This window comes from Acinonyx jubatus, chromosome C1 (assembly GCF_027475565.1).
Source record: "Acinonyx jubatus isolate Ajub_Pintada_27869175 chromosome C1, VMU_Ajub_asm_v1.0, whole genome shotgun sequence".
Lineage (NCBI taxonomy): Eukaryota > Metazoa > Chordata > Mammalia > Carnivora > Felidae > Acinonyx > Acinonyx jubatus.
Genome location: NC_069381.1, coordinates 189,185,215 through 189,211,591, shown reverse-complemented (window position 1 = coordinate 189,211,591; position 26,377 = coordinate 189,185,215). Strand labels below are relative to the sequence as shown.

Here is a 26,377-nt window from a genome sequence, read left to right as displayed (position 1 = left end):
GGGCTTAGGGATAGGGACAGGGGAGAACATAAGGCTTTTAAATACAATGTGTGATCGTGTACCCCAACACCTCATGTCTGCGACAAGGCCTCAGACCCCGCGCTCAGCTTCAAAGTGCGCCTGCGCCACGCCGTGGTTGCTAGGGAACCGCTGAGCCGCGGTTCCTGGTCCTAGGTCGCGGCTTTAACATGGCCAAATTCGTGCTTGCGGGTGAGTGATCCCCAAGTGCCCCCCCGTAGGTCTCTCAAAACACCCAAACTCTCACCTCCTTTGGTCAATTAGCAGTGATATTCTTAACTTTTGTTCTAGCGACTTCAGCTATGTGGTCTATATGGACCACCTCAAGCTTCTTATGCATTCATTCAAAGATGTTTATTGGGCAGCGCCCTGTGCAAAGCACTCCCGCCCACTGGGATACAGTGGGGGAAAACATAACACCCGGGCCTTCCAAGAGCTTTCGGTCTCACGGAGTACAGCAGCATGTAAACAAGAAATTTAGATCCACTGGAATTAATGAAATAAGGGAGATGTGCACAGGACTCTGGGAGGCGTTCCAGGAGCTGATTTGTGAATATTTGCGATAGGGAGGCCATTCTAGATAAAAGCTAGAAGAGGCTAGAAGTCTCATGGCCTAATGGAGGAACAGTCTGGACCTGGGGCTAGAATGGGAGCAGCAGTCAGATCCTTGCACATAAAGTACACCAAACAAAGGTGTTTGAACTGTATCTTGAAAGCAATGAGGAGTCTTAATATTTTTTTTTTAAGCAGGAGAGTATGTGTTTGCATTTTAGGAAGCCCACCTGTGTAGCAATGGAGGGGAAGGATTGAAAACGTCCACTGGCGTCCAGAAAAACCACTAAAGGGTCTCAGGAAAAGCAGCAGGCTATTGTACCTGCCTCCTTCCCTTTTCTCGGCAAGTTTCTTGAAAGAGCAGACTGCTTTCTTGTCTTCAGGTCCTTCCATTCAATCTGGCTTCTGCTTCTACCTCCTTTCAGATATGGCCCTCACCAAAGTCACCAATGACTTTTACAGAAGCTGTCCAGTCCTTATTTGAAGTTTCTGATGCATTAACACAACTGGCATCTCCCATCTGCCTGGAAACCGATTTTGCTTGCTTCTTTATTCATTCAGAAGAACATTTTTGATCACTGACTGACTATTTGCTGAGAAAGCAGTGATACAGAAACTTACAGAGAACGGTGCTTGTGTGTCAGTGACGGAGCAGGTTCTGTAGGAGCAGTGTGGCAGACCTCATTTAGTGGAGTCAAAGACCTCCCAGAGGGAGTGGTTTTTTAAGCAGAGATCTGAAAGATGGGGAGTTACCTAGCAGAAAGGAGGTAGGGAAGAAGAGAGGGATTAAGCATAGGAGTGGGGTTGGAATGAGGAAAGCTAGTTTGGTGATGATTGAGAGTGTACAATAAGCAGAAGATGGAAATAGATTTAGTAGGATTGGAGTAAAGGGGACAAAGGAGAGAGTATCGTAGGCTGAGGCCAGAATTAGTTAATATAGATTCTTGTGAGCCATGTTTAGTATTTTAAACATTATCCAAAGTACATGGAAGGCTTTGGAAGGAGAGAACATAATCAAGTTTTCATTTTACCTGAATGTTATTCTCCATTGGAAGAGAAAGATTAGATGCCAAGACCCCAGTTAGGTGCAATAGTCCAAGAAGGAGATAGTGGCTGGCCTGGTCTGGGATGGTGGGCAATGGAAATGGAAGGAAGTGAATGGACTGGAGGGATATTACAGAGACATAATTCACAGCACTAGATGTCTAATTAGGTCGAGGAAGAGAAGTAAGGGAGAAGAAATAGTTAAAATTATTTCCAACCAATGGTTTGGAAAAATGGGTAGATAAGGAGTCACTGAAAACAAAAATTGGAAAAGTAGGCTTAATACCCTGGATACTCTTAATTGTCTTAAATAACTACATAGTCAACATAAAGAACGTAAGAGAAGGAGCAGATTCAGTGGGGGAGTTTGGGAAAAATCTGCCCTAGACATGCTGAGCGCCTATGAGACATTCAGAAGGAGATGGAAAACTACAGGAAGCTGTAAACATCTTGGATAGTTCTGAACTGGATGTACAGATTTCTACCTGAAACCAAGAGAGTGGAGAAGATTAGCCAGAAAGAATGCATGGAGTATGAAGATAAGAGGCAGTGAAGAATGCTCCTTTTAGGGGATTGATAAAGGAATAAGAGCCTACAAAGTATGGAGAGAATGGCCAGAGAAGTAGGATGAAAACCCGAAGAGTGACCTGACCGTAGTGGGTGTTTCAGAAGGATAGAAGAGGGCAAATGCCAACAAGAAAATGTCAATGAGAGAAGGATCAAAAAGTATCCATTGGATGTAATGACATGGAGGTTCTTCCCTGATGTCCCTCCAGAGAGTCATGGCTAAAGCCAGATTGAAATGGGATAAGAAATAAATGGAAGTGAAAAACTGGAGATGGCAAATGTAGAGGACTCTTTCAAGAAATTTTCATAGAAAAGGGCAGGTAGAATGCGTTAGCTAAAGAGGGACATAGGCTTTTTGGTTTTTTTAGGACAGGAAAAACTTAAATATAACTGTACTATATTTAAATACGATGGAAAAGGAACATTAAGAACAGAGATAAAATGCTGAAAGAGAGGCAATTCTGAAAGCAGAAGAGGGTGGTATTCAGAGCATAAGTGGTGAGATTAGACCTGGAAAGGAGGTAGGAGCCACCTTCCATTGAATAGGAGGAAGAAGGAAAGGATGAGTCCAAATGCAGACAGGCTTATAGGAATGATGGTAGGAGGTTGGAGGATTTACCAGCTGATGCCTTTTTGTGTGATTTGGGTTTGTTTTTGTAAAGTAGAAAGCAAGGTTTTCTGTCACCTTCCAATAGTAGTGGGAAAATGGAGACAAGAGGTTTGCAAGAAGCGGGCCAAGTTTAGAAGGGTAATTGTGAAGAACAGAAAAGAGTGATGATAAAACAGAAGGAGTTCCAGGCAGAGTTGAAGGCCAGTTGAGGCTAGTGACCATGAATTTATAATGGCGCCTCTCTGTTTGGTTCTACCATGTTTCTCCAGGGGTGCCTAGCAAATGGAACCCAGAAACAGGAAAGGCAGTTACACTTTTACCGGGCTGATTTGCCAGAAGCATAGTAGGGCAAGATAATTTACAACATGAGCCAGAGAGTGGTTGAATTCATGAACCATGGATTTGAACTAAACAGGGAGGCTAACAGACAGGGAGTGGGTGGGAAGTTTGATGATTAAGAAGTCACCCTGAAGTTGAAGAACTCATGATTGGGAGTAACTGGGGAAGATTGTTGCAGAGGGGGTTCTGCCCTTGGCTCCTGCCCCTCTCCTCCTACTCCCTCAGACACCTAATCCCATCTACTCTGGTGGCTTTAACTTCCTGTGTGTTGATGGCTACAAAGTCTGTATCTTAATCCCTCACGTGGGTCCTGTACTTGAGACTTAACATGTGCAGCTACCTGCTGGTCATATTCGATTAGATATACTGCACATACCTCCAATGCACTTGTCTATAATTAAACTTCTTACCTGTGGTTTCTCTCTAGTAAGTGCAGGATCATCTGCCCAAGCCAGAAAATAGAAGCTATCCCAGACTCGTCTCTCTCCCTTCGGCTTCTCCTCCCTTTAGCACCATGTGATTTTACCACCACTCCTCACTTCATACTTGGCCTTTTAGTGGATACTAATGGGTAGTTCATTACTCGTAATTCATGCTTAGTAGCACAGCAGTCCTTTAGAGAGAGTGAGATCTAGCTAATGCTGGAAGAGAGTAAATATCCAACAGTCTTTATTTTCTTTCCACATTTTATTACTTAAGATCCTGACCTTCTATGAAATAATTTTATGTTTACTGCTGTTATAAAAATCAAAAGTTTACATGGTGGCAGTTATACAATAATTCTATGTAATAGAATATATCATAACTATATCATTATTTCTGTAATTATATGGCAAATACTTATAACTACATGACAATTTCTGTGTGATGTAAGAAAATGTTGCTATTTTGAACTCTTTTAGGTAGAGCAGATTGCCCATATTATGCTAAAGCAGAACTTCTGGCAGATTATTTACAAAAGAATCTTCCTAATTTTCGGATACATAAAATTACACAACATCCTCATGTTTGGGAGGTAAGAAGCCTTTCTAGTGTGTTAAACTCACACACTCACAAAATGTGTTCTAATTTAATGAAATATTAGCCAGTGTATCAGATAGGCTTCCAATAATAAACGTTCATATACTACTGATATTTTAACACTACTAAAATAAATTTCTACTTACCAGTCTCAAAACATTATGTATTTTTTTCCCCAGTAGCTAGTAGAACAAATGAGGCCCTAACCAATCAGTGGAATAAATTTCGCTATTTTTTCTCCTAGAGTCCAGGTAACTTATATTATCCTTTTTAACTTTTCATTGTCCTTCATCTGATTTCTAATGACACGAGACACTACCATACTGCTGCGTCAGAAGGCTCAGCCAGCCCTGAACTCTGAAGCTGGGTGGCCCTTCAGAGATACTCTAAATACAGGCGAGGGGCCTGGGCTTTTGTACTGGCACAACTAACAGTCCTTGGATGCAGGCTGCCCTTCGGGAGGGGACTTAATTCTAAGCAAGGGAACCTCTCTGAGGTCGGTTCCTGTAGAGAGACTCAGCACTGAGCCATCAGCAGCCAGTGCACCTGGTGGCCCAGGCAGTGCGTGTCTTGGTCATGAAGAGGAAATCTGAAAGACATATGACAGGATCTGCTACAGTTCACCAGCTGTGCCTTTTGGATCCACATTCTCCAAATAATAATTTCACACCATCTGGGAACAGCTTTTCTGAGGTTCTGGTTGGCATCTTTCCCTGAGGAAACTTTACAAGAAGATGGTTAGTCAAAAGAACCATAGTCTCCACTGCATATCATTTTAGGGCTGTAACTGACGCTCGTCACCTTTCTGTCTACGGCCCAATGTCGATCCCCCTCCCACTCTGCTGGTCTAGGTGACTTATGAGGCATAATGAACTAGACCTGTATCCTTAGGGGTCTGAGTCCTAGTTTCTAGCACATGCACATTTGCTGTCAAAACTGAGCAAAGCAGTACCAAGGATTCCCCAATGGATCACCTAGATGCCAAATATTCTTTTCTGCCCACATGCCCCAGATCAGCAGTGGCATTTACTCCTTCCAGGATGGTAACTCCTTCCCTTGACTGCTGTCCCTTGGCACAGGAGCTCCAAGTGACCAAGCAGAAGCCATAACTTAAAGTTTAATGGAACTCTTCCTGATAGAACCACCCTTGCACCTCTGGAACTGAGAACCTCCAGACCCGTAGAATCTAGAGTGAGTAGGTTAGGCGAAGCACGAATTCTCCAGGTGGGTCACTGGGAGTGATGGTAAGCAGGATCACTCTTAATTCCATCTCTTGGTTCCTGGATCCATATATGTCACCTATTGGGGAAAAAGCACTATATTGATTCATGGTATATATTGCATCCTGAAAGACAGTGCTTTATCCCTACAAGGTAGCAACCTCTAAGCACCTCCAGTGGGCTGTCCTATCCCTCTATCAGGCTACCATGTGATGTGATTTATGATAGGGCCAGTGCATCTCATGGTTACATGCCCAGTTCTACACATGCTTTAATCCAAAGTGGTTCAGAGTGATGTTACACAGGATCCCGTGTTGCTAGGTTGAATATTTTGTAAGCTCTTGGGCAGGGTGCTGGCCAAAGCCCCACAAGCAGGAAAAGCAGTTCTTTACCCAGAATATTGATTGTGATTGTCGTTGTAAAGCCTGGTCTACACAAACCAGATTGTTGATTCCAGTCAGGATGAATCACTGCCCTTTCTAGGCTGAAAGGGGTGAAATGTAATCACCTTGCCACCAAGAAGCTGGTTAATGTCTTTGAGGGATAGTGTCATTATCACCGGGTCAGTGTTGGTCTGTATTACCATCACAGTGGACATTCAGCAGCAACAATGGCTAGATCAGCTTTAGTGAGTGGTGGCTCATTCTCTAGGGCCGTGGCGTAACCTCTGTCTCTTTTGTGAGCCCACTGTGCCTTCAGCTAAGTCACCTTATCTGCTGGTTGTCTCATGCTTTTATCACAATACAGATGTTCTCTGGTGGGCACTGTCCCCAGCCTCTTTTATTTCAGGATTCTATCATCCCAATCCCCAGGGGGTCCAGCTCTAGAACAGCATGTCCTTTAATAGCCCTGGCCAGTAATGGACATCCATACCAGGCTTCCCAGTGATGCTGAAAACATATCACCAGCACAGTTCTTATCATTTTGATGAAAGTAGTGTCCCCAGGCCCTTCCGGAGAACGTAACTGACTAGTAGGTTCCATGCTTCCATAGTAGCATATCCATACCAGCATGCCCACTTTTCTGAGCTTTTTGATTCCTTCTCCTATTGTCTTCCATGGACGTTCTGGCATTTCCATTTCATTTCTTGTGAACCATCACTTTCTCCAAGCTTCAGAGAGCCATTCTAGAAACGTGTTACCACTGTCTTCTGAGGTTCTTGCCAGGATATATACCACTGAGTTGTAGAAGAGTGATTCATATTGATAAATTCTCCCCTATCCGACTGTATGTTCCATTCTTGATTCTGCACCCTCAGGGTCCAGACCTATACATTCGCTGTTCAGGCTGTATAATGACTAGGGGAACCATGGTAGAATCCTCCCAGCAGCATTATTTGCTTTAAGGGGTGATAAAGGCACAGAGACCCTCAGCATAATCAGGATAAATTAGTTTCTAAGATTTTATGTGTAAGGTAGTCTCATTACACATGCCTCCAATGGCAAGAATGCTATCATGTACTTTACTCACAAGAAAATTGCTCTCTAGCTCTACTCAGCTCTTGTCATTGGAAAGCCTAGTCTACACAAACCAGATAATTATGATTTAAACTTTTCCTAATGAATATTATTAACATCCATAGATGATTTTTAGCTCATTAATGCAGTCTGAATGACATAAACTATACCCACATATTTGGAAATCAGGGTCAAGTTTACGTGGCCCTAAGACTGGAAATATCTCATAGAGAAAAGCAAGGGAAGAACCAGTTGAATTTTTTGGATATCAGAGGAGTTGGGACACTTGGCTTTTCTTTTAAGTTCTCCACTTTCATTCACGGTCTCCTCAGCAAAGAGAGCAACTTTCATTAGGTCAGCAAATTTGAAGAATCATCTTTCTGATTTGATCAATTTGTTACTTAACTCACTACTATTTTCTGCATATACCTTTTACAGTGTAAAGATGTCTAAATTTTATTATGTATACTCAGTGGTAGTAAAAAAACAAGCTAGTTTGTGTTTGAATTCTGAAGTATTGAACTAAATTCTGACACCGATTCAATGGATAACGTGTCTTGGAATATCATTCAATAGGAGTGGCTAGAAGATTTGTGTGAGAAGAATAAGTGGAGTCACAGAAACTCCCCCATCATCTGGAGAGAGCTGTTGGATCGTGGAGGAGAGGGGTTGCTTTTAGGAGGCTATAACGAGTTCCTGGAGTACGCCCAGGTATGCGAATTAAGTTGGTTTATTTGCTCAAAACATTATCCTTCTCTCACGCTGTTCTTCAAATGTCTTGCTTTCCAAAGTATTCCCTCAGCTCTCCTTTTACGCTCTTCTGGCTTTAAATAAGAACTTCCCATTATAATTACTGTCAGCTAATTATGTATTCTCGGTGTTGACTTTTTCTTTCCTAATATTTAGCTTTACTACGGTGTCACCTCTAGCATGACTACTGAGCTGATGAAGATAATTGCTCAAGAGAACCTGGAAGCACATATAGAAAAAGAACTGCAGGAAGAAGTCAGGAAAGAGCTTGTCAATCCCTTGCAGGTCTGGATCACCAGGTAGCACAGTCAAACTCCAGGATTCGTGAGATTGGGTGTTTATATTTAGAAAGAACAATAGCATGGGATTAAGTCCATGATGGAAGAACATCTGAATGTCAAGTTCGAGATTTGTATAGATAGATAGATAGATAGATAGATAGATAGATAGATAGATAGATGCATATATATCCCTCAATATAGCTTCATATTTGTTTTATTTTTTTAAGATTTTTGATTTATTTATTTTGAGAGGGAGAGAGGGTACATGTGCATGGGCCAGGGAGGGGCAGAGAGAGGGAGAGAGAGAATCCCAAGGAGGCTCTGCACTGACAGTGTGGAGCCTGATATGGGGCTCGATCCCACCAACAGCAAGATTGTGACCTGAGTTGAGATCAAGAGTTGGATGCTCAACCAACAGAGCCACCCACGTGCCTCCATATTTAAGCTTTACAATATAGCGTGTATATGCACACACACACATGCAATCGAAGAGCAAGGGTATAGCAAAGATAAGTACTTTGATAACCCCATCTCCAGCTCTTGTCCCCTCAGTCTGTGTCTCTCAGGCCCTCTGCTGCTCTCATTCTTGCTCTTTGCCTTGCTGTCCTTCCTGCCCTTTCCCTCACTTTCTGTCTCCTCCCCCACTCTCATTTCATTGCCCGCTGCCTTCCCCTCTTCCCCACTTGCTAGAGCTGACGTTGACTCTTCCTTGGCTCTTCCTCTGTCACCTCCTGTTGTGTGCCTGCGTCACTAACCAGTGTTGTGGCTGGACCAGCCTGTGGTTCTTACCGTGATTGCAAGACACCCTCAGCAATAACCGTCAGGAAACTTTGGAAAAAGGGGTTTGTTACTTACACCTCCTGGAACTTACATGGCACACCTTGAGCCACATGGTGATGTCACTGTTACAGAAAGAGAGAGAGAGAACATGTAAGCATGCGTGGGCCTGGGGCTCTGCTTTTCTTGAGGCTGAGAGTGGGGGGCCTAGGGTTTTGTGGACTCACTCTGGACTGCCGAATTTAAAACCTAAGAGTGGAAATTTAAAGCTTGGAAAGAGAAAAAACTAGTGGCCCAGATGGTCAGCTACCCAGATACTTGCTGAATTGTGGACACCGACCCATGATGCCTAGCCTATGCTGATCCTAGCCTTCTTTGCAAGGATTTAGAAAAGATAGCCCTTTCCTCCAAAATGTCATTACTTTGTAGATAAGAATATAAAGTAGAAAATAGCTATGGCTAAATAAAACTTGTTATTTCTTTACCTTTATAAGACAAAATGTAAACATGTAATCAGAGTGATGTGACACCATTCTTTTAAATTCTGCTTTCTGCATAATCTATTTTATTTGAAACTTTTGAAACAGGTACATTTCTTATTTGGGGATTGTTTTCAGAGGGCCAGAATAAGGGATTAGTAGTGAGCATTTTTTTGTTCAACTTTTGCTTTCTAGTCTTAAAAAGTCTATGCAGCTATGGACACTGATTTAAGCTATTAGATCACCTGATTACTGCACATGCTGAAATATCTATTAAGAATAAAGGCTTAACAGGGGCAAAAGATTTAACTATTCATAATCTGGCTTTGCATTTTTATTAGTGCATCTGTCCCTGCCTGCTACAGCCTAATTCCCATTTTGGTAAGTGGCGAGGTGTTCGGAATGCATACGGAGATGAGCATAAATCTATTTGACAAAGAGCAGGCGGAAGAAGATCTCCACCTTCTCATGACTGAGACTCGGAACCTGGTGGCACCCTTGCTCCGGAGCGTCTCCGTCTGCACCAGAGTGGAGGAGGCCTTCCGCCAGGCCCACGTGATCATCATCCTGGACGACAGCGCCGACCGGGAGGTGTATACTCTAGAAGGCTGCATCCGAAGCAGGCTTCCTCTGTGTAGGCTGTTTGGACACCTGATTGAGAAAAATGCTCACGATTCCGTCAGAGTTATTGTGGGAGGAAAAACCTTCGTGAATCTGAAAACAGTTTTGCTTATGAGATACGCCCCAAACGTGGCACATAATATCATCGCTGTGGCGCTGGGGGTGGAAGGCCAAGCCAAAGCCATGCTGGCCAGAAAACTGAAAACAGCCCCCTCCAGTGAGTGAGCTTCCGTTTCTGTTTCTGGTTTTAAACAGGGCGATCTCAAAGCAGCTAGGAAGAACACCATACCCGTTAGGATTTTTCTGGGTAAACTTATTGTGTGATCTGACTATTGTGCAAACTGGTTTTTGGTTTTTGGTTTTTTACTGTTTTTAATGACTGGCTGACTTTGTCCATCACTGTAAAAATTAGTAAACAGGGGCACTCGGGTGGCTTAGTCGGTTAAGCGTCCAACTTCGGCTCAGGTCATGATCTCACAGTTCGTGAGTTTGAGCCCCACGTCTGGCTCTGTGCTGACAGCTCAGAGCCTGGAGCCTGCTTCAGATTCTGTGTCTCATTCTCTCTCTTACCCTCCCCTGCTCACCTGCTCATGCTCTGTCTCTTTATCTCTCAAAAATAAATAAAGACTAAGTTTTTTTAAATAAAAATTAGTAAACAAACGTTTCATATAAGACATATTTTTCAAGCTATAATTTGAAACCTAATGTTCCAATTTTCCATTATAATAGTCAACTAAGGTAATCAGTGTTTTTTTAAAAAAATAATCAGGGGTGTATTTAAGTGGCTCTACCTCACTTCCCACCTGTGTGACCTTGGGCAATCACTTAACCTTGCGTCAGTTTCCTCATCTGTAACATGAGGATGTTAATAGCACTTACCTCCTGGAACTGATGTGAGGATTCAAAAAATAATGTTTCCAAAGTGCTTGGAAGAGTGGCCAGCATGTGGTAGACATTTGCGAGGGTATTGCACTTGTCCACGGGATTATATCTGAGCTGTTTGTGCTTCTGTTGGTCTTTGGAATGGCGGGCATCAGAATCCTGTGAGGATGAGACCAGTTCAGAAAATGGATTGGTGTATTTTTTTTATTTTTTTAACAATTATTCATTTTTGAAAGGCAGAGAGAGACAGAACGCGAGTGGGGGGAGGGGCAGAGAGAGAGGGAGACAGAATCCAATCAGAGCTGTCAGCACAGAGCCCGACGTGGGTCTCAAACTCACAAACTATGAGATCATGACCTGAGCTGAAGTCAGCTGCTTAACTGACTGAGCCACCTAGGTGCCCCGGATTGGTGTATTTAAAAGCAGGGTGCTGTATTTAAAAATGTTTATTATATTTGACAAATTTCAGCTATTGGGTAAAGGAAAGAGAGACATGAGAGGGACGGCAGTCAATTGGAATTGTCAGCGGAGTAGCAACAAGAAACTCAGCACCAACAAAGACATTGAAGCAGAGGGACCTGAAATCTGAAAAGCATCAAGGAGAATCGTTTGGGGGAAGATTCCAGATGCCAAGGGGGTAGCAGACCTTTTCAGGATATCCCTTGAGTTCAGTTCACACATAACCCTGTTTCTCAGACCATGTGCATTGGCTTAGTTGGAACTCTTTCTGTTGCAGGTGATAGAAAGTCCACTCAAAGCACCTGAAGTCAGATCATTTTTTGTGGGTTTTTTTTTTTTTCAGGCATAGATGGATGCTGGGGCTTAAATGGTGATGTCAGGTCTAGCTGGTCCTCTCTCTTGACCTATCCCTCAGCCCTGCTTTCCTCAGAGTTGGTTTGATTCTCAGGCAGGCTCTTTGTAAAAAGTGGCAAAGTGGCCATGGGTGTCTCCAGACTCATACATTCGTAGCTTAGCCACCCCAGTATAAAGAGGGTTTGCTTTCTCAAATGTGCATAAGTAGCAGGATAATATCTCATTGGCCAGGCTTGGACCATTTGCCCATCTCCAAAACCATTGTTGTGGCCAGAAATCTGGAATCTGGGTCTCGTGCCTATTGATAGACCTGAGGGGTGAGGACAGCCCCACCCAAACCATATGGACTGAAATTGAGAAAGGGTAGTTATTTATAGGAAAACCAGGATGCTGTTAAAGAAAAACATTAGGAAGAAATGTTAGGAGAAAAAACAGCAGATGTCCACTATGATTTTCTCTAACAGAGCTATAAAGAGCCTTGAATCTGATAAGCAGAATTCTTCTTCCTACTGCCCGCCTTTGCACACAACTGTGTGAGAGTGTGATACTTGGAGCTGATGCAGCTGTTTTAGGACCACGTGGGGCAGGCCAAGAGAGTAGCATCTTCTGAGCCGCGGAGCAAACCCCCGTGTCACTGCCTACCTCAACCTGTTATTATAGAAGAAAAGCGAATCCCTTCTAGTTAAGCCAAGTCACAAGGATATTCTGCTACGTGAAACCAAACAGCAATCTTCCCTCATGCAGAACAGTAAAGAATGTAATCTCCACAGTAGGAAGTAGTGTGAACTTAGAATGAAGTCTTTAAGCAGATAAATAAGTGAATCAATCAACCAATCAGATTACTTACTTTTCACTTTGGATACAATATCCTTAAAAGAGCCACAGTTTTAGAATCATATTAAATCTTAATCACTATCTCTGACCCCTATCCTCTTATTTTCCTTCATAGTACACATCACTTTGTATAGTAGTTTTGTCACCCGCTCCCCTCCACCCCCAGAATGTTGCAAGGATTTGGGCTCATTTGTTTTCTTCCAAACGTACCACCTAAAAACACCTCACACACAGAAGCCAATTCAATTATTTGTTGATTAGGACGTTCCTGGGGTCCTCTGATTATAACACCCTCATTCTGCTGGAAATGAAACCAACTCAGGGGTTAAGTGATTTGCCAAAATTTTCTATTCCAGTGTAGAATCAAGGACTCTGTCAGAACCAAAGCAGAGAAAAAGTTCTCTTAATGGCAAGCAGAGTGGTAAAAGGATCACACCGGTGGTACAATTTTCAGTAGTAATTCTTTGAGGGAGCATTTCAGTATTTCTTGAATTCAATGATATGCCCGTGCCCTACACAGAGCACGATTAGGAATTGCCAAACCCCGATGATTAAAGAACTTATCCACGCCATTTCCACATTTTGGGGGACCATAAACTAAGATCATCTTATAGCAAAAAGATCGATCACTCCTAAGATAAACGCACAGTCAAAAAATAGACTGCAGGCAACTTTTTTATATTAATGCTCATTATTATGTTAAACATTTCTTTTTTCTTCACAGGCATCAAAAATGTGATCGTTTGGGGCAATATTAGTGGGAATAACTACATTGATCTGAGAAAAGCCAGAGTTTACAGATATGAGAGTGCTATTTGGGGACCTCCTAACTATTCACGTCCTGTTTTGAGCTTGATTTTTGATAGGTATGGTATATTTTTAAGTCAAGTATACTAACAGTGTTGGGCAAATGTATAATCGTTGTTATAATCCTTTAAATCATCTTAGAAATCATTGTACAAAAATAACTTGACATTATTCACACCCACCTTTGTTTATGTGCTCTATTGAAGAAACATAGAAAATTCCACAGAATATCAATCAGTCAATCCCCATGCCCAACTTATTTGATTTTGCAAGTATGAATTTTTGTGTTAGACTATCCTTCAAGTAGCCCACATACTCCTTTAAATTTGTCTCTAAAGCAAGCATACGGAAAGTGAGTCTTCATTTAACACAGAGACAGAGACATGTATCCTAACTGAAATCGGTGGGAACATTTTCAAGAATAAGGAATTAAGGTGGTGAGCGGGCCCAGGCCCGTGCTGGGTGCTCTGTCCCAGGAGAGGCAGAACCCAGAAGTGGTGAAGAGCATGGTCTCAAGGACCAAGCCACTTGGATTGGAATTCTCAAGCAGCCACCTATCAGCTGTGTGACTTCAGAGAAGTTCCTTAACCACTCTAGGCCTCAGTTTTTTCGTCTACAAAGTGGAAATGGTCACACAGTATGAGCCTTATGGGCTGTTGGGAAGATGAAAGGGATTAGCACAGGCAAAGCACTTAGACCCAAGCCTGCCACAGTCAGCACCCCCAATACGATGGGGCGGGGAAGTGACTCTGAAGTGTTTTTTTCTAAGCTTTGCAGCCCTTTTCCAGTTGCAGCATTTCCTTCCCATTGCCCCTTCCTCAGATCAGAGCACTTCATCCATGCCCAGAAATGATGTGCCCTGAGCCCACTCTCCTGGAGCATGCTTCCTCTGGGTAGGAGCAGTGTCTCATGGAGCTATCTCCAGCTGGCTTAGCAGGGACAGCCATTCAAGGCTTTGTTCTAGTCTAGGTGAACTGCTCCCTGAATTTAAACTTTATAGATTCTGACAACTTAGTTATTCCCCCAGTCTCAATGTGAATAGCTCAAAGTCTTATGATATCATTTTATTTAGGATGAAAGATACCACTGGTTCCAAAGATCACATCTACGTATAGAATAAATTCTTTGTAATGGAAGTCATCGTTCTTGCAGTTCTCTGACCATGTTTGTGTGTTTCATATTTGTTATCATGTTTTTCATTTGACACTTTGGGATTCCTTTCTGCTACAGTTCGTTACTTTTCCATTGACTTTTTAGGAGATTGAAGAAGCTTGAATACTTAGATCCTTGACCCAAGGAACATTCTTTTTCACTTGCATTCCTCCCTCCCTTGTAAAATTGTTTCTTTGTCTCCTTATAGGGAGTGGGTAAACGGACAGTTTGTGGCAACTCTCAAAAAGCTGACTGAGACAGGAAAACAATTTGGAAGCATCTTAGCTGCACACAGTATAGCCACTACGTTGAAATACTGGTACCAGGGCTCACCTCCTGGGGAGATCGTATCTTTAGGAGTACTAAGTGAAGGTAAATCTGTTTTGTTTTGTTTTTAAACCTTGTATTATTTTCAAACTTCCAGGTATGCTCTGTGCTCCTACTTCCGTTTCCCCACCTCCTGCCTGACGTGAACTATAAACTGTCCGGACGTCCAGAGTTCTATTGCCATTTATTCACCATGCATTCATTCAGTTATCCATTCAGAGATCCAGGAGTGTTTGTGTGAATGCACAGGGAGCACACAGGGATCAGACCTGGGCTCTGCCTTCAGGAGGTCTCGAGCAGAGTAAGAAGAGCCAGCTAACAACAACTAAACCATTCCATTAAGTTTTTCTCACTGCATCCCCGCTGAGGAAGGGAAAGAAAGGTTGATTTTAGGCAGATGGCAGGAAGAATCAGGACAGATTTCAATAAGGAGGTGACACTCCAGGAAGCCTTCAAGCTTGAGTAGTGTTGCTGTGGCAGACAAGTGTGGGAAGAACATCTTGCAGATGCCACAGGAGCAAAGGCACAGGGGCAGGATCCAGAGAGCACAGCAGGACACAGATCTCAGGTGCCGGTGGAAATGTGGAAAGCCTGCTCTCCAGCCACAAATACCAGACATGCATTTTTACAGCCTCACTGCTTTCATCTGCTAAAACCATTTCAGAGGACTGCTACCATTTTTGCAAAGTAGGAAAGAGCGAACAGTTGGCGTTCTGTGTTCTGTGGGTTCTTCTATCGAAAGTACCTCTTTCCTTTGTGTTTTATTTTCTCCCTGTGCAAACTCATTCACGCCTAAAGCTTCAGGCCTCACTCTCTGCTGCGCTGCAGCCTATGCAAACATTGCCACCTAGATGTCGCTTCAAACCAAACTACACCAAACTGAACTGTCTTCCTCTCCCATGTGATCTAACATATTCCTTATGTTATCAGGAGAACCACCATCTTCCCTGCTATTCCAGTGGCTGTAGTGCAGCTCAAGGTAATCCCCCCAAGCCCCCCAAGTCAGAATCAATCTGTCTGTCCTCTGTACACACATAGCATGTTGTTCCTCTGTCAGCATATTCCAGCCTGCCCTCACTGGTGGCATGGTTGATTACATACGTCCCCACCATTAGGGGGCATATACCCTGAGGGCAGGGCTGTGGCTGGGTCTCCTCCTTGCTGCTTGATGGTTAGACACACAGTGTGGATCTTGTTTCAGTTGCAATTAAGGTGAGAAGCACCCTTTTACTGAATGAGGTGAATTCAAATCAGCATGTGACCTTTTTTTATAGTTCTTTTTTTTTTCAATGTTTATTTATTTTTGAGAGACAGAGAGAGACAGAGCATGAGCAGGGGAGGGGCAGAGAGAGGGGGAGACACAGAATCTGAAGCAGGCTCCAAGGCTCCGAGCCATCAGCGCAGAGCCCGACGTGGGGCTCAAACTCACAAACCGTGAGATCATGATCTGAGCTGAAGTCGGACGCCCAACCGACTGAGCCACCCAGGTGCCCCCAGCGTGTGACCTTTTTAGTGTAACAGGCATTTAAAACCTTGTCTTTATTTGTAAACAGTTTGATTAAGCTGTGTAGGAATTCACCAGCAAGCAACGGGATCAATATTGGAGGTGAGGAGGACGTAATCATTATCTCCCTGAAATATATAGGTAAACTCTCATATGTTGTCCACCCGTAAGGCTGGCTTTTTACAGATAAAAAAGAGACTGAACAGAGAACCTGGGATGCTCTCTAAGGAAAGGCCTTTTAGATCCCAGTTTCTTCACTATCCTCCCATTTTGGTTCTACTGACAACATTTTCGATGACCAGATGGCAAGAATAACTTTCTCATTTGATTGACTCACAAAAAGAGGGGGAAGTTTTATCTGTATGTTGTTCAGTTAGTGGTAAGTATTGTTGATTTTTTTATTTGGAACACATCCAAACTGAGCCCTGGGAACTGCGGGGAAGTCATCCACTTTCCCGTCCATCCCCTCCCCAGCCACCCTGGCCCTCACACCAGAGCTACGGACCAGCCACATTCAGGCTAGCAGAGCAAGGCCAGGTGGACAGATGCCTTGGAGTCTTGGGCTACTGAGGTGTCAAGGAAAGGCCACAAGGAGCAGACAAAAGGAATCCAGAAAAAATGGAGGAGAAAGACTGCATTGGCCCCCGAAGCAGAGGCAGGGGGTTTGAACCAAGCCAGAGGCAACAGAAGGCGCAACAAGAGGAACAGTAGTTCTTCTTTCGGAGAGAAACACAGAGGAGAGAGTTGTCAGAACTTGGAGAGGTGCTCAGGCAATACTTCTGGAGTAAATGTTTCGATCTTCCCAGGAGAGGAATTGCCAGAAATATAGTTCCGCCATTATCATTACAAACCATATACGATGTCTGTCCTTTTCTACGGTGCTTAATGTGAAGGGTTTATTGTTCTGAGCACTTTGTTTTGCTTTGCTTTGTGTTTGCTCACTGCAGGCCAGTTTGGTATTCCTGAAGGGATCGTCTTTTCTATGCCTGTAAAATTTGAGAATGGAACTTGGGTGGTTCTTACGGATCTCAAAGATATTGAAATCAGTAATCAAATGATGACCAGAATGACAAGTGATCTAATTCAGGTAATGTCCAAATAAATACAGGAGGGCTGACTCTGATACTGACTATAAACTGATTTTCTCTGGGCCAAGGCAAATGCTGATCTTCTGTGGATTCAGTTGCATCTTATCCCTAAAAACAATAAGAAGGCAAAAAGAGTTTGAAGAAATCAACAGAAGAGCACTACTCATTAGGTTATATAATTTCTGGCATGTTAAAAATATTTGTTGGTTACCGGGGCGCCTGGGTGGCTCAGTCAGTTAAGCATCCGACTTCAGCTCAGGTCATGATCTCGCGGTCCATGAGTTCAAGCCCCGCATCGGGCTCTGTGCTGACAGCTCAGAGCCTGGAGCCTGTTTCAGATTCTGTGTCTCCCTCTCTTTCTGACCCTCCCCTGTTCATGCTCTGTCTCTCTCTGTCTCAAAAATAAACGTTAAAAAAAATTTTTTTTTTAATGTTTGTTGGTTACTTAAAAATCAAGACTCAAGGTGCTTTTCTATTGAAGAATGATTAAGTTAGCAATTGTGGTCATTTACTTCTCTGATTATAAAATTTTTCAACAGGAGAAACTTGTTGCACTTGGAGATTTGATCAGCTTCCAGCCCTATCAATCAGGTAATCTTTTAGATGTGACATTTTATTGAGCTGTTATTAAAAGACTACTAAAATAGTTGTAGAAATGAAATATTACTCAGCCATCAAAAAGAATAGAATCTTACCATTTGCAATGATGTGGATAGAGCTAGAATGTATTATGCTAAACAAGTCAACCGGAGAAATACAAATACCACATGATTTCACTCATGTGGAATTTAAGAAACAAAACAGATGAACATATGGGAAGATGGGGAAAAAAAGAAAAGAGAAGAGAGAGAAACAAACCACAGAGAATCTTTTTGTTTATTTTAAGTGTATTTACTTAAGAGAGAGAAAGCATGCACATGCGAGCAGGGGAGGGGCTTAGAGAGAGAAAGAGAAAGAATCCCAAGCAGGTTTCTTGCTGTCAGCACAGAGCCTGACATGGGTCTTGAACCCACGAACCATGAGATCATGACCTGAGCCAAAACCAAGAGTCAGATGCTCACTGACTGAGCCACTCAGGTGCTCCGCAAGAGACTCTTAATGACAGACAACAAACTATGGGTTGATGGAGGGAGGTGGGTGGGACACGGGCTAGATGGGTGATGAGTATTAAGAAGGGCACTTGTGATGAGCACTGGGTGTTGTATGTAAGTGGTGAATCACTGAATTCTACTTCTGAAACCAATATTGCACTGTATGTTAACTAACTAAAATTTAAATTAAAAAAAATAAGATCACCATAATCATCCATGAAAAAAATAAAATATTTGTTGAAACTGAATCACTATTTGATATTGGTAACTATAATCTACATTTTATCACATTTAAATGAAATTATTGACAAAATAAACTACCAAGTTCAGTGTGTCCTTTGAAATAAAATATCTCATAAGAATGCTAAAGAAATTACCTCTTAAAAACACTATGACCTTGGGGCACCTGGGTGGCTCAGTTGGTTGAGCATCTGACATCAGCTCAGGTCATGATTTCACAGTTCATGGGTTTGAGCCCCACATTGGGACTTTGTGCTGACAGCGCAGAGCCTGCTTCAGATTCTCTGTCTCCCTCTCTCTCTTCCCTGCCTCCACTCAGGCTCTCTCTCAAAAATAAACATTTTTAAAAAGCTTTAAAAAAAAGCACTATGACCTTATAAATGCGTATGTCATAAGTATTCATTTCCCAGGGCTGCCATAACAAATTACCACAAACTGGGGGCTTATACAAGGGAAACTTATTCCTTAGTGAATAAATGAGACTAGAAGACCTACAGCAAAGTGTTGACAGGGTCATGACTCCTTTGAAGGCTCTAGGGAAGCACCCTTTCCTGCCTCTTCGAGCTTCTGGTGGCAGTGTTTGGCGGTCTGGGCTATAGCCGCATCACTCCAATCTCTGGCTCTGTCTTCACATGTCAGTCTTCTCTGTGCGTGTGTCTGTGTTTCTTCTCAAATGGTGTCCATTTGAGATGAAACACAGACACCAGTATGACCCCCTGTGAACTTGATTAGATCTGCTAAACCTTATTTCTAAATAAGGTCACATTCACAAGTATCAGAGATTGGGACTTCAGCATGTCTTTTTGGGAACACAATCCAACCCACAACATCCCACTCACTTTTAGATCACTTAAAAAAATAAATTTTAATAAGCTTATTTTTCTCATGGGCAGTTTCTCGAATCCTAAACTGACAAGGAAATGTTATCATCTTTCTTTAATCTCTAAATATTGAAAATATTTAACAATCAGTGTGGCACAGATTTCACCCAATCTGCCTCTTAGAATGAATTAACAGGTAAAAAGAACTGGGCAGTGGACAGAGGACTTCCTTGGTCCAGACTAGAGAAGTTTTAGTGAGGTCAAAGCATTGCCATAGGGGAAGGGCAGAGAGACTCGACCTCAAGGAAAAGAGATTCTGGGCAGAAAGGTGGGCTTTGGGAATTCAGACCTGGTTCTGCCTGGTAGTCAAGTCACCAGAAATGGGCCAAAGTAAATGAAGCCCAAAGACAGCATGGAATCCAAGGGTATGGACTCAGAAGTCCAAAGAGCAGTCGATTTTCACTGGAACTCTTTTATTCCCAGATTTTTGAGGCCCTCTGTGAGGTTTCCTGCTTTTGCAGGGTAGAGCTACAAATTCCTTTTCTGAGAATGGGGTATAAAGCAGTCATTCTAAATTTGACTCCTTTGACTGGTAGTTAGTCCTAAATTTTCCATAATACTTGCATTATAGAGGGTTTTGTGAAAAAAGAACAACCTGATTTTATGCTATTTTCATTAACAAAGGTCAAAGCATATATGTGTGTGTGTGTGTGTGTGTGTGTGTGTATGTGTATATATATCTATATATATATATAGATATAGATATATAGATAGATAGATAGATAGATTTGATTATCTTGACTCTGTCACCTGAAGGTGACCTTGACCAAAACACTGTTCCAGAGATTCCAAGATCAGAGCATTAAAAATAATCAGAATTTTGCTGTTTGGAGATCTCTGCTTATTAACATATCAATGAGATGATTCGTGTATGAGGTTTGTTTAATCTTTTCCATTAATTTAATACATAATTTCTTGACTTTTAGAAACTGACTTAGACGAAAGAGATGAAAAGACCACCTTACCCACCACATACACCAACCAGGAAAATCAAAGAGTCTCAGATGGTAGGTATATCAATTGAAAAAAAAAATGTCCTTTTTATCCAAGGTTTAACACTAAATTTTGAAGAAAGGAATTTGATCATCAATTAACCATGAAGGGGAGGTAAGCCTTTCATCACCCTTATCCTATATTCAAAAATCAGATCATATTTAAAATCTATTAAAACCTGTGAAGGAAATTACCAGCGATTCATTGAGCACCTTCTGTATGCTGGCCACTGTGAGAGACACTGGGGGACACAATAACAGAGTTATGGCCACACAAACATGTCTTGGGAAAGGAGCCATAAGAATATTAAAAAGTAAATGCAAAGATGCACAATGAATTAAAAAGCTCAATAAAGCAAAGCAAGACGGGTCAAAAGTAAAGAGAGTACATAATAACTAATCTGGAAACTCACAAGGAAACGAGAGGTCCTTGTAATATATGGAAGAAGTTTAGTCATATCTTCAAATTTAGTTGGGACTTACAGTAGCTAAAAATAACCAAATGGTCATATATTTAGTTAGAAACTGTGCTAGTTCTGTCACACATGGTGAAAATATTCTAGAGATTATTGTACAACAATGTGTACCTGGTTGATATGCTCGTGTACGCTGAAAAACATGTTAAAAAGGTAGATTTCACGTTACATGTTTTTAGCATAATAAAAAAAGAAGAAAGAAAGAAATACTAGGTTCTAGAGACATGAACATAAATCAAATGTTGTTCTTGCTCTCAAAGTGCTCACCATCTAGCGTGGGAAACAGCAAAGCTGACTTAAAACTACCCAGTTGAGGGGCACCTGGGTGGCTCAGTTGGTTAAGCGTCCACCTTCTGCTCAGGTCATGATCTATATAGCTCGTGAGTTCGAGCCCCACGTCGGGCTCTGTGCTGACAGCTCAGAGCCTGGAGCCTGCTTGGGATTCTGTGTCTCCCTCTCTCTCTGCCCCTCTCCTGCTCGCTCGCTCTCTCTCAAAAATAAATAAATTTTTTTTAAAAATTAAAAAAAACCTACCCAACTGAGAAGGCAGTGGTATGCAGAGAGAGGCCCAGGCATAATGGAACCACATTGGGGGTCTCCTGACATAGACAGGAGTGTTAGCAAAGGCTTTCAAGAAGAAACAAAATGGGAGTGGAGTCTAGAAGGATGAGTAGGAATTACTCATGTCATGTAGTGAAAGAGAAGCATGCTAAGAGGAAGAGTAGAAGAGGCTGTGGGAGGTGCACCACCAGAAGGAGACACATGAGCCAAGGAGACATGTCAGGTGACTGAGGCATGACCAGAAGTGTGAACCTGAGGCAGTGTGGAATTGTATTCAGAAGACATTAAATAGAGTAGCTGGGCTAGAGCAGAGGGTCCCAAGAGGATGAATGGAACTGGAAAAGGTGGATGGAGGACATCTCCAGTTTGGCTGAATGGTTGGCTGAGAGCTCAGCAAAACAGCCGGTGGATGGCCAGACAAATCACGGAATGGGTGGGTCAGGCTTAGAAAACTAATGTGGCTTTATCATCGGCCCCTAGAGGATGATCACGCAGCCCAAGTCAGTGTCCGCAGGATTGTGCTGAGCTCAGTCCCAGACAGAATAGGTACTTTAAGAGGCCCAGGGAGACAGTATCTGCAGGGATCAGAGTGTCAGCACTATTGTTCCAGTGAGCCTGCTGGTGCTAAGCAGTACTCAGGAAAGGAGTGAGGGCTCCAAGGCCCTTGTGAGGGAAATGAGAAAAACTGGAAGACCTGTCATGATGAAGGTGACTGGCAGCTTTCCAGAACAGATGGAGAAAAGCCAAATTGTAGAGGATCTACTCCTGAGTTTCGACGTCAGAACAATCTAAGTGGTTAATTAAAATGGTAGATTCTTAGGGGGCACCTGGGGGGTTCAGTCAGTTAATCAAGCATCCCACTCTTGATTTCAGCTCGGGTCATGATCTCAAGTTCATGAGTTTGAGCCCTGAATTGGGGTCTGCACTGGCAGTGAGGAGCCTGCTTGGGATTCTTTCTCTCCTTCTCTTGCTGCCCCTCCCCTGCGCTTGCTCGCTCTCTCTCTCTCTCTCTCTCTCTCAAAAAATAAACAAACTAAAAAAATTTCTTAATGGTAGATTCTTAGACCCTCTACTAAGTCATAATCTTATGTAGACTGAAGAATGTTAGTGGTGATAACATAAAGAAAATGGGATTGATCTCAGGTTGTTTCGGGGCTAGCTGTTGAATGAGCATCAAGAATCAAATATCACTCGATAGAGCTTTCCAGTGTGAGTTCGGTGAGTTGTCAAAAAATTTTATGGGTGACAAAATCAGTATGACAACTGGCATTTTTTCCCTAAACTGGAATAAAATTGATAAGAAAAGAACAGTGAGAAGACCAGAATTTTCTTCCCGGTGCACTTGAATAGAATAGAAAGACAAAGATGAGTAGTAAAGATTAGAAAAGGGTAAGTACTGTTTCCTGTAACTTTTTTGTTTTATTATATGCACACAAGTGCACGTACTGGACTATAATGTAAAATACATTTTTAACTGTAAGTCCTGGTCAACAAAGATGGAAAAACACTGACCTAGAACATTTCAGAGGTTGTTATAGTCTACAGCCAATATGTTTTATTTAATTTTGGTTTCAGAATACAAAGATAGAATGTATTCTGATCTAATCCAAGATGAGGAAAAAGATCTAGTTATGCCAGACAGTAAGTCAGTCGAGTAAGAAACAATCTCTATAGTGCTAATGGTCATGACTCACATTGTCCAGTCTTAGACAATAATGTTGCAGTCAGAAGAACATAGTCCAGCTCTTGAGATGCCATATGAAAGTGATCTGGCATCTGGCAGCTCCTAAAGAGCAAGGCTTTCAGAGAAACTTGGAATGGAAGAAACAACATAGGAGAAAATGAGAAGATCTGCAAAAATCAATGTGTTTTAGATACTAAAATCTCTGTTCTTTTCATTCTCTATTTACTATGGTGGGTTTTTCAGATGCGACTCCTCTAACCATCTCTGAAAAGCCATACAGTCAAGCACCCATAAATGGTCGGTGGGAAACAAAACATTAACTAGTCTGTTTCTTATTCTATAAGTAGAACTGGGTAGAAGAGATCAAGTTTCCCCCAGATACAGTTCTTTTCAAACCCTTTCCCCATCCCACATCCCCAGGTCCTCAACTTTGCTCACTGATGCTTCTGGAACCTACCTTCCTACATTTATAACCAGGGCTGTGTCAATGACAACTGAATCATTCCCTTAGAATGAATATGTAAGGAAATGGACACAGATAGATCTGTGAGTCCAGATTTTCAAAGTCTATAACCTAGTTGTCACGGTATTGTACGAAAACAAGGCTGATGCAGACTTCTTTGTGGTTGACCAGTCAGGATATTCACCCACGCCTCCACACTTTTATTTAAATGTCCAATAAAATGAACAAATCAATTGTACCTTCCATTATGAAAATGTACAGTATGATGGGCTTTGAAGTGGGGCTCACCACAGGGAATTGGAATTGGTGCATAGATGAGAAGCAGGGCCAAGAGAATAAATGGAACTGACAACATAGCTGCAAACAAAATCGAGAATGGGAAGCAAAGGAGCCAAGGGACACTGCACATAGAAATAGATTGAGGTGAGGAGGGAGGCCAGAATTTAGTTTTGCTGTATAAAAATACCTAGCAATGGTCTCGTGGTTCAGTGTCCCTCCTAGATAGAATCCCTCTCACACACACACATGCTCCCTCAATTGAATCACATGGAATACAGGAATCCAGGGAACAGAAGAAAGAGGAGAGCAACAAAAGCTAATACAAATATAGGTTATTAATAGATTTTTAAATAGTTATACCTTTTATCCTCTTCCTTTTACAGATTCTGAAGGCAAAACTATGGAAGAGCAATAGAGCATATTAGACCAACTATAAAGTTCTTTAGTAATGTAATAAATATGGAAAGACCCATGAATGTCTGTATTTAGGGAAGAATAATTTGAAAAGATTGGCTTTCATCTTAGATGATGTTATGCTAGACAACGATAGTGACAGCACACACCCACGAAAAAGTGAGTCCAGTCATTTTGTGTTACCCGAATCCACCCATAGGTTTCCTTACTGTCCCATTTTCTCATACAGTTCAGTGTCAGTTGCTATTTTGTAAACCACATTAAAATACAGTTGTCAGTCATTGCATCCTTGCCCATATATCCTTCTAGGAGAATCTGCTTCCTCCCACAGGCCACACCTAAGGCATGGACATAAGCAGCCATGTTTGCTCAGCTGGTCTCACCACCTTTGGCTTCATCTGATTGTACCAGAATAAACATACTTTACTCAGAGAGAACCAGCTAGATTTTTTCTCTCTGTGTCCAAAAATTTGCACTGAGAAAAATGGATAAGTAACTTGCTGTCTGGATGGTGGTAATGACAATAAACTAGAGAAGGCCACACAGTTCTGCTGTGAGGTCTTCAGAGCTAGTCAGGTTCACCACCTTCATTAGGTCTGGCTGTGTATCCTTTCTCCTTGGTTTGCTTGGGATAATTATATTTACAATAAATCGCACTTTTACTTTAGCTTAGATTGAATGGGTCTCTGTTTCTTGACACTGAAAATAAATAGAATGTTGAAAGGAAAGCCTAATATTTTTACCATATAATTGCATGGTTTAAGTAAAAATTACAGTCTTTATTAAAGCAGTAGTAGTCAAACCAATATGCTCATATATTTTCAAGCTAATAGAACCCTTTACAAATGCCAATTAGGAGCTTTTGAAAGCCCAGGAGTCATGTTAGAAACTGCTGATATCTGTGCTTTCCGTGTAGTTTCAATAGATCTTACAGTACAAATTACTTTCTGAAAATTCAGGGAAATTTTGGATACTTCTTCATTGCTTCTACACCCTTATGATTCAAGGCTGTGACCAACTTCAGCTTGTTTCCAAAGTCAGCACCTCATTTGATGTTATTGTAAAGAAAACTTAATGTCTGTCAACGTTGACATTGGATGAGGTGTCGTTCCCTGATCCTACCATTTCCCCTGCCTCTCCTTGTGCTATTCTCAACCGAAGCAGTGTGACCACAAAGAACAATAACTGGATGGGAAGTCACGTGGTGCTCTATGCATCACGAGGCCGGTATGTGGCGGCTATTCCTCAATATACAGGGCTTCTTTATGGGAAAACCACACTAGATTGGAAAATGTGGCTCAGACCAAGAAACCTAAGTAAGGCTTCCTATTCTATTCTCCTTGAATCAGGTATGCTAGTCACTTATCAACAGGAACCAGCCAGAAAACCCGGAATAGAGAATATAACCATGAAGATCCATCACCTTTCAAGGCAATGGTCCTGCCCCTTAGTGATAGGCTTTCCAGTGGGTGAAGCCCTGACCATTCAGATATTCAGCTGCTGCTCTAATAGGTGGACATCTACAAGGGGCTATAGAGAGACAGGGCAGAGTTTCTCCTTTTTAGAGATGCTGTAGGACACATCCAGTCCCATCCCCAGCAGGCTATTCTTTCTAGCATGAACATAAGCTATTATATGTTTGAAACACTATAGGATGACCAGGATATTCTAGGATAGGCTCCCATCGGAGCACAGACCAAAGTGATATTAATCATTACACATAGTATCACACATTTGTCCCAGATTGATAGAAGATATGGAATTACACCAGAAGGAAAATATTAGCATTTGCTATTTGTTTGACAATAATGCCGGGACCATTCCGAAAACATCTCTCAGAGAGTTTTGTTTTGTTTCAGCTAAGGCACTAGCTGTCACAGTAGCCTGATAGGTATGGTCGACCAACTTGGGAAATCTCAAGTCTGGTCTTCCCATTAGAAGTAACTTTAATAGGAGGTTATAAAAATGATTTCTCTGTGTTATCACAACTGTCATGATAAAGTCATGCGGGAGAAATATTCAGTAGAAAATTTAGAATATTACTCGAACAGAGGCATTATGTGAATAAAGTAATTATTGGTCCCAGAAATATAGGTTAAGTGTATATGTTCTTATACACTATATATGTCCAAGCACTGTTACTTGCTCCCCCTA

At 42.0% G+C, this 26,377-nt stretch overlaps 1 protein-coding gene across 3 annotated transcripts; it reads left to right on the top strand.

Annotated features, from left to right (window-relative positions):
• The first annotated feature begins 38 nt into the window (after positions 1-38).
• MDH1B (malate dehydrogenase 1B) lies at positions 39-24,660 on the top strand. 3 transcript variants are annotated; one of them, XR_008295534.1, is made up of 12 exons: positions 39-210; positions 4,033-4,145; positions 7,404-7,538; positions 7,734-7,876; positions 9,456-9,952; positions 12,989-13,130; positions 14,432-14,595; positions 17,002-17,141; positions 17,682-17,733; positions 20,281-20,361; positions 24,193-24,382; positions 24,555-24,660. XR_008295534.1 is itself a non-coding variant. In XM_015085416.3 (11 exons), exons 1-11 carry the CDS (start codon positions 189-191, stop codon positions 24,222-24,224), a joined length of 1,521 nt encoding a protein of 506 aa, XP_014940902.1. In that variant the 5' UTR covers positions 39-188; the 3' UTR covers positions 24,225-24,660. The 3 variants fall into 3 exon arrangements, 2 of the variants coding, with proteins under 2 accessions (XP_014940902.1, XP_026908428.1); XM_015085416.3 differs by having other exon boundaries at positions 24,193-24,660; XM_027052627.2 differs by lacking the exon at positions 4,033-4,145 and having other exon boundaries at positions 143-210; positions 24,193-24,660.
• Positions 24,661-26,377: the final 1,717 nt, after the last annotated feature.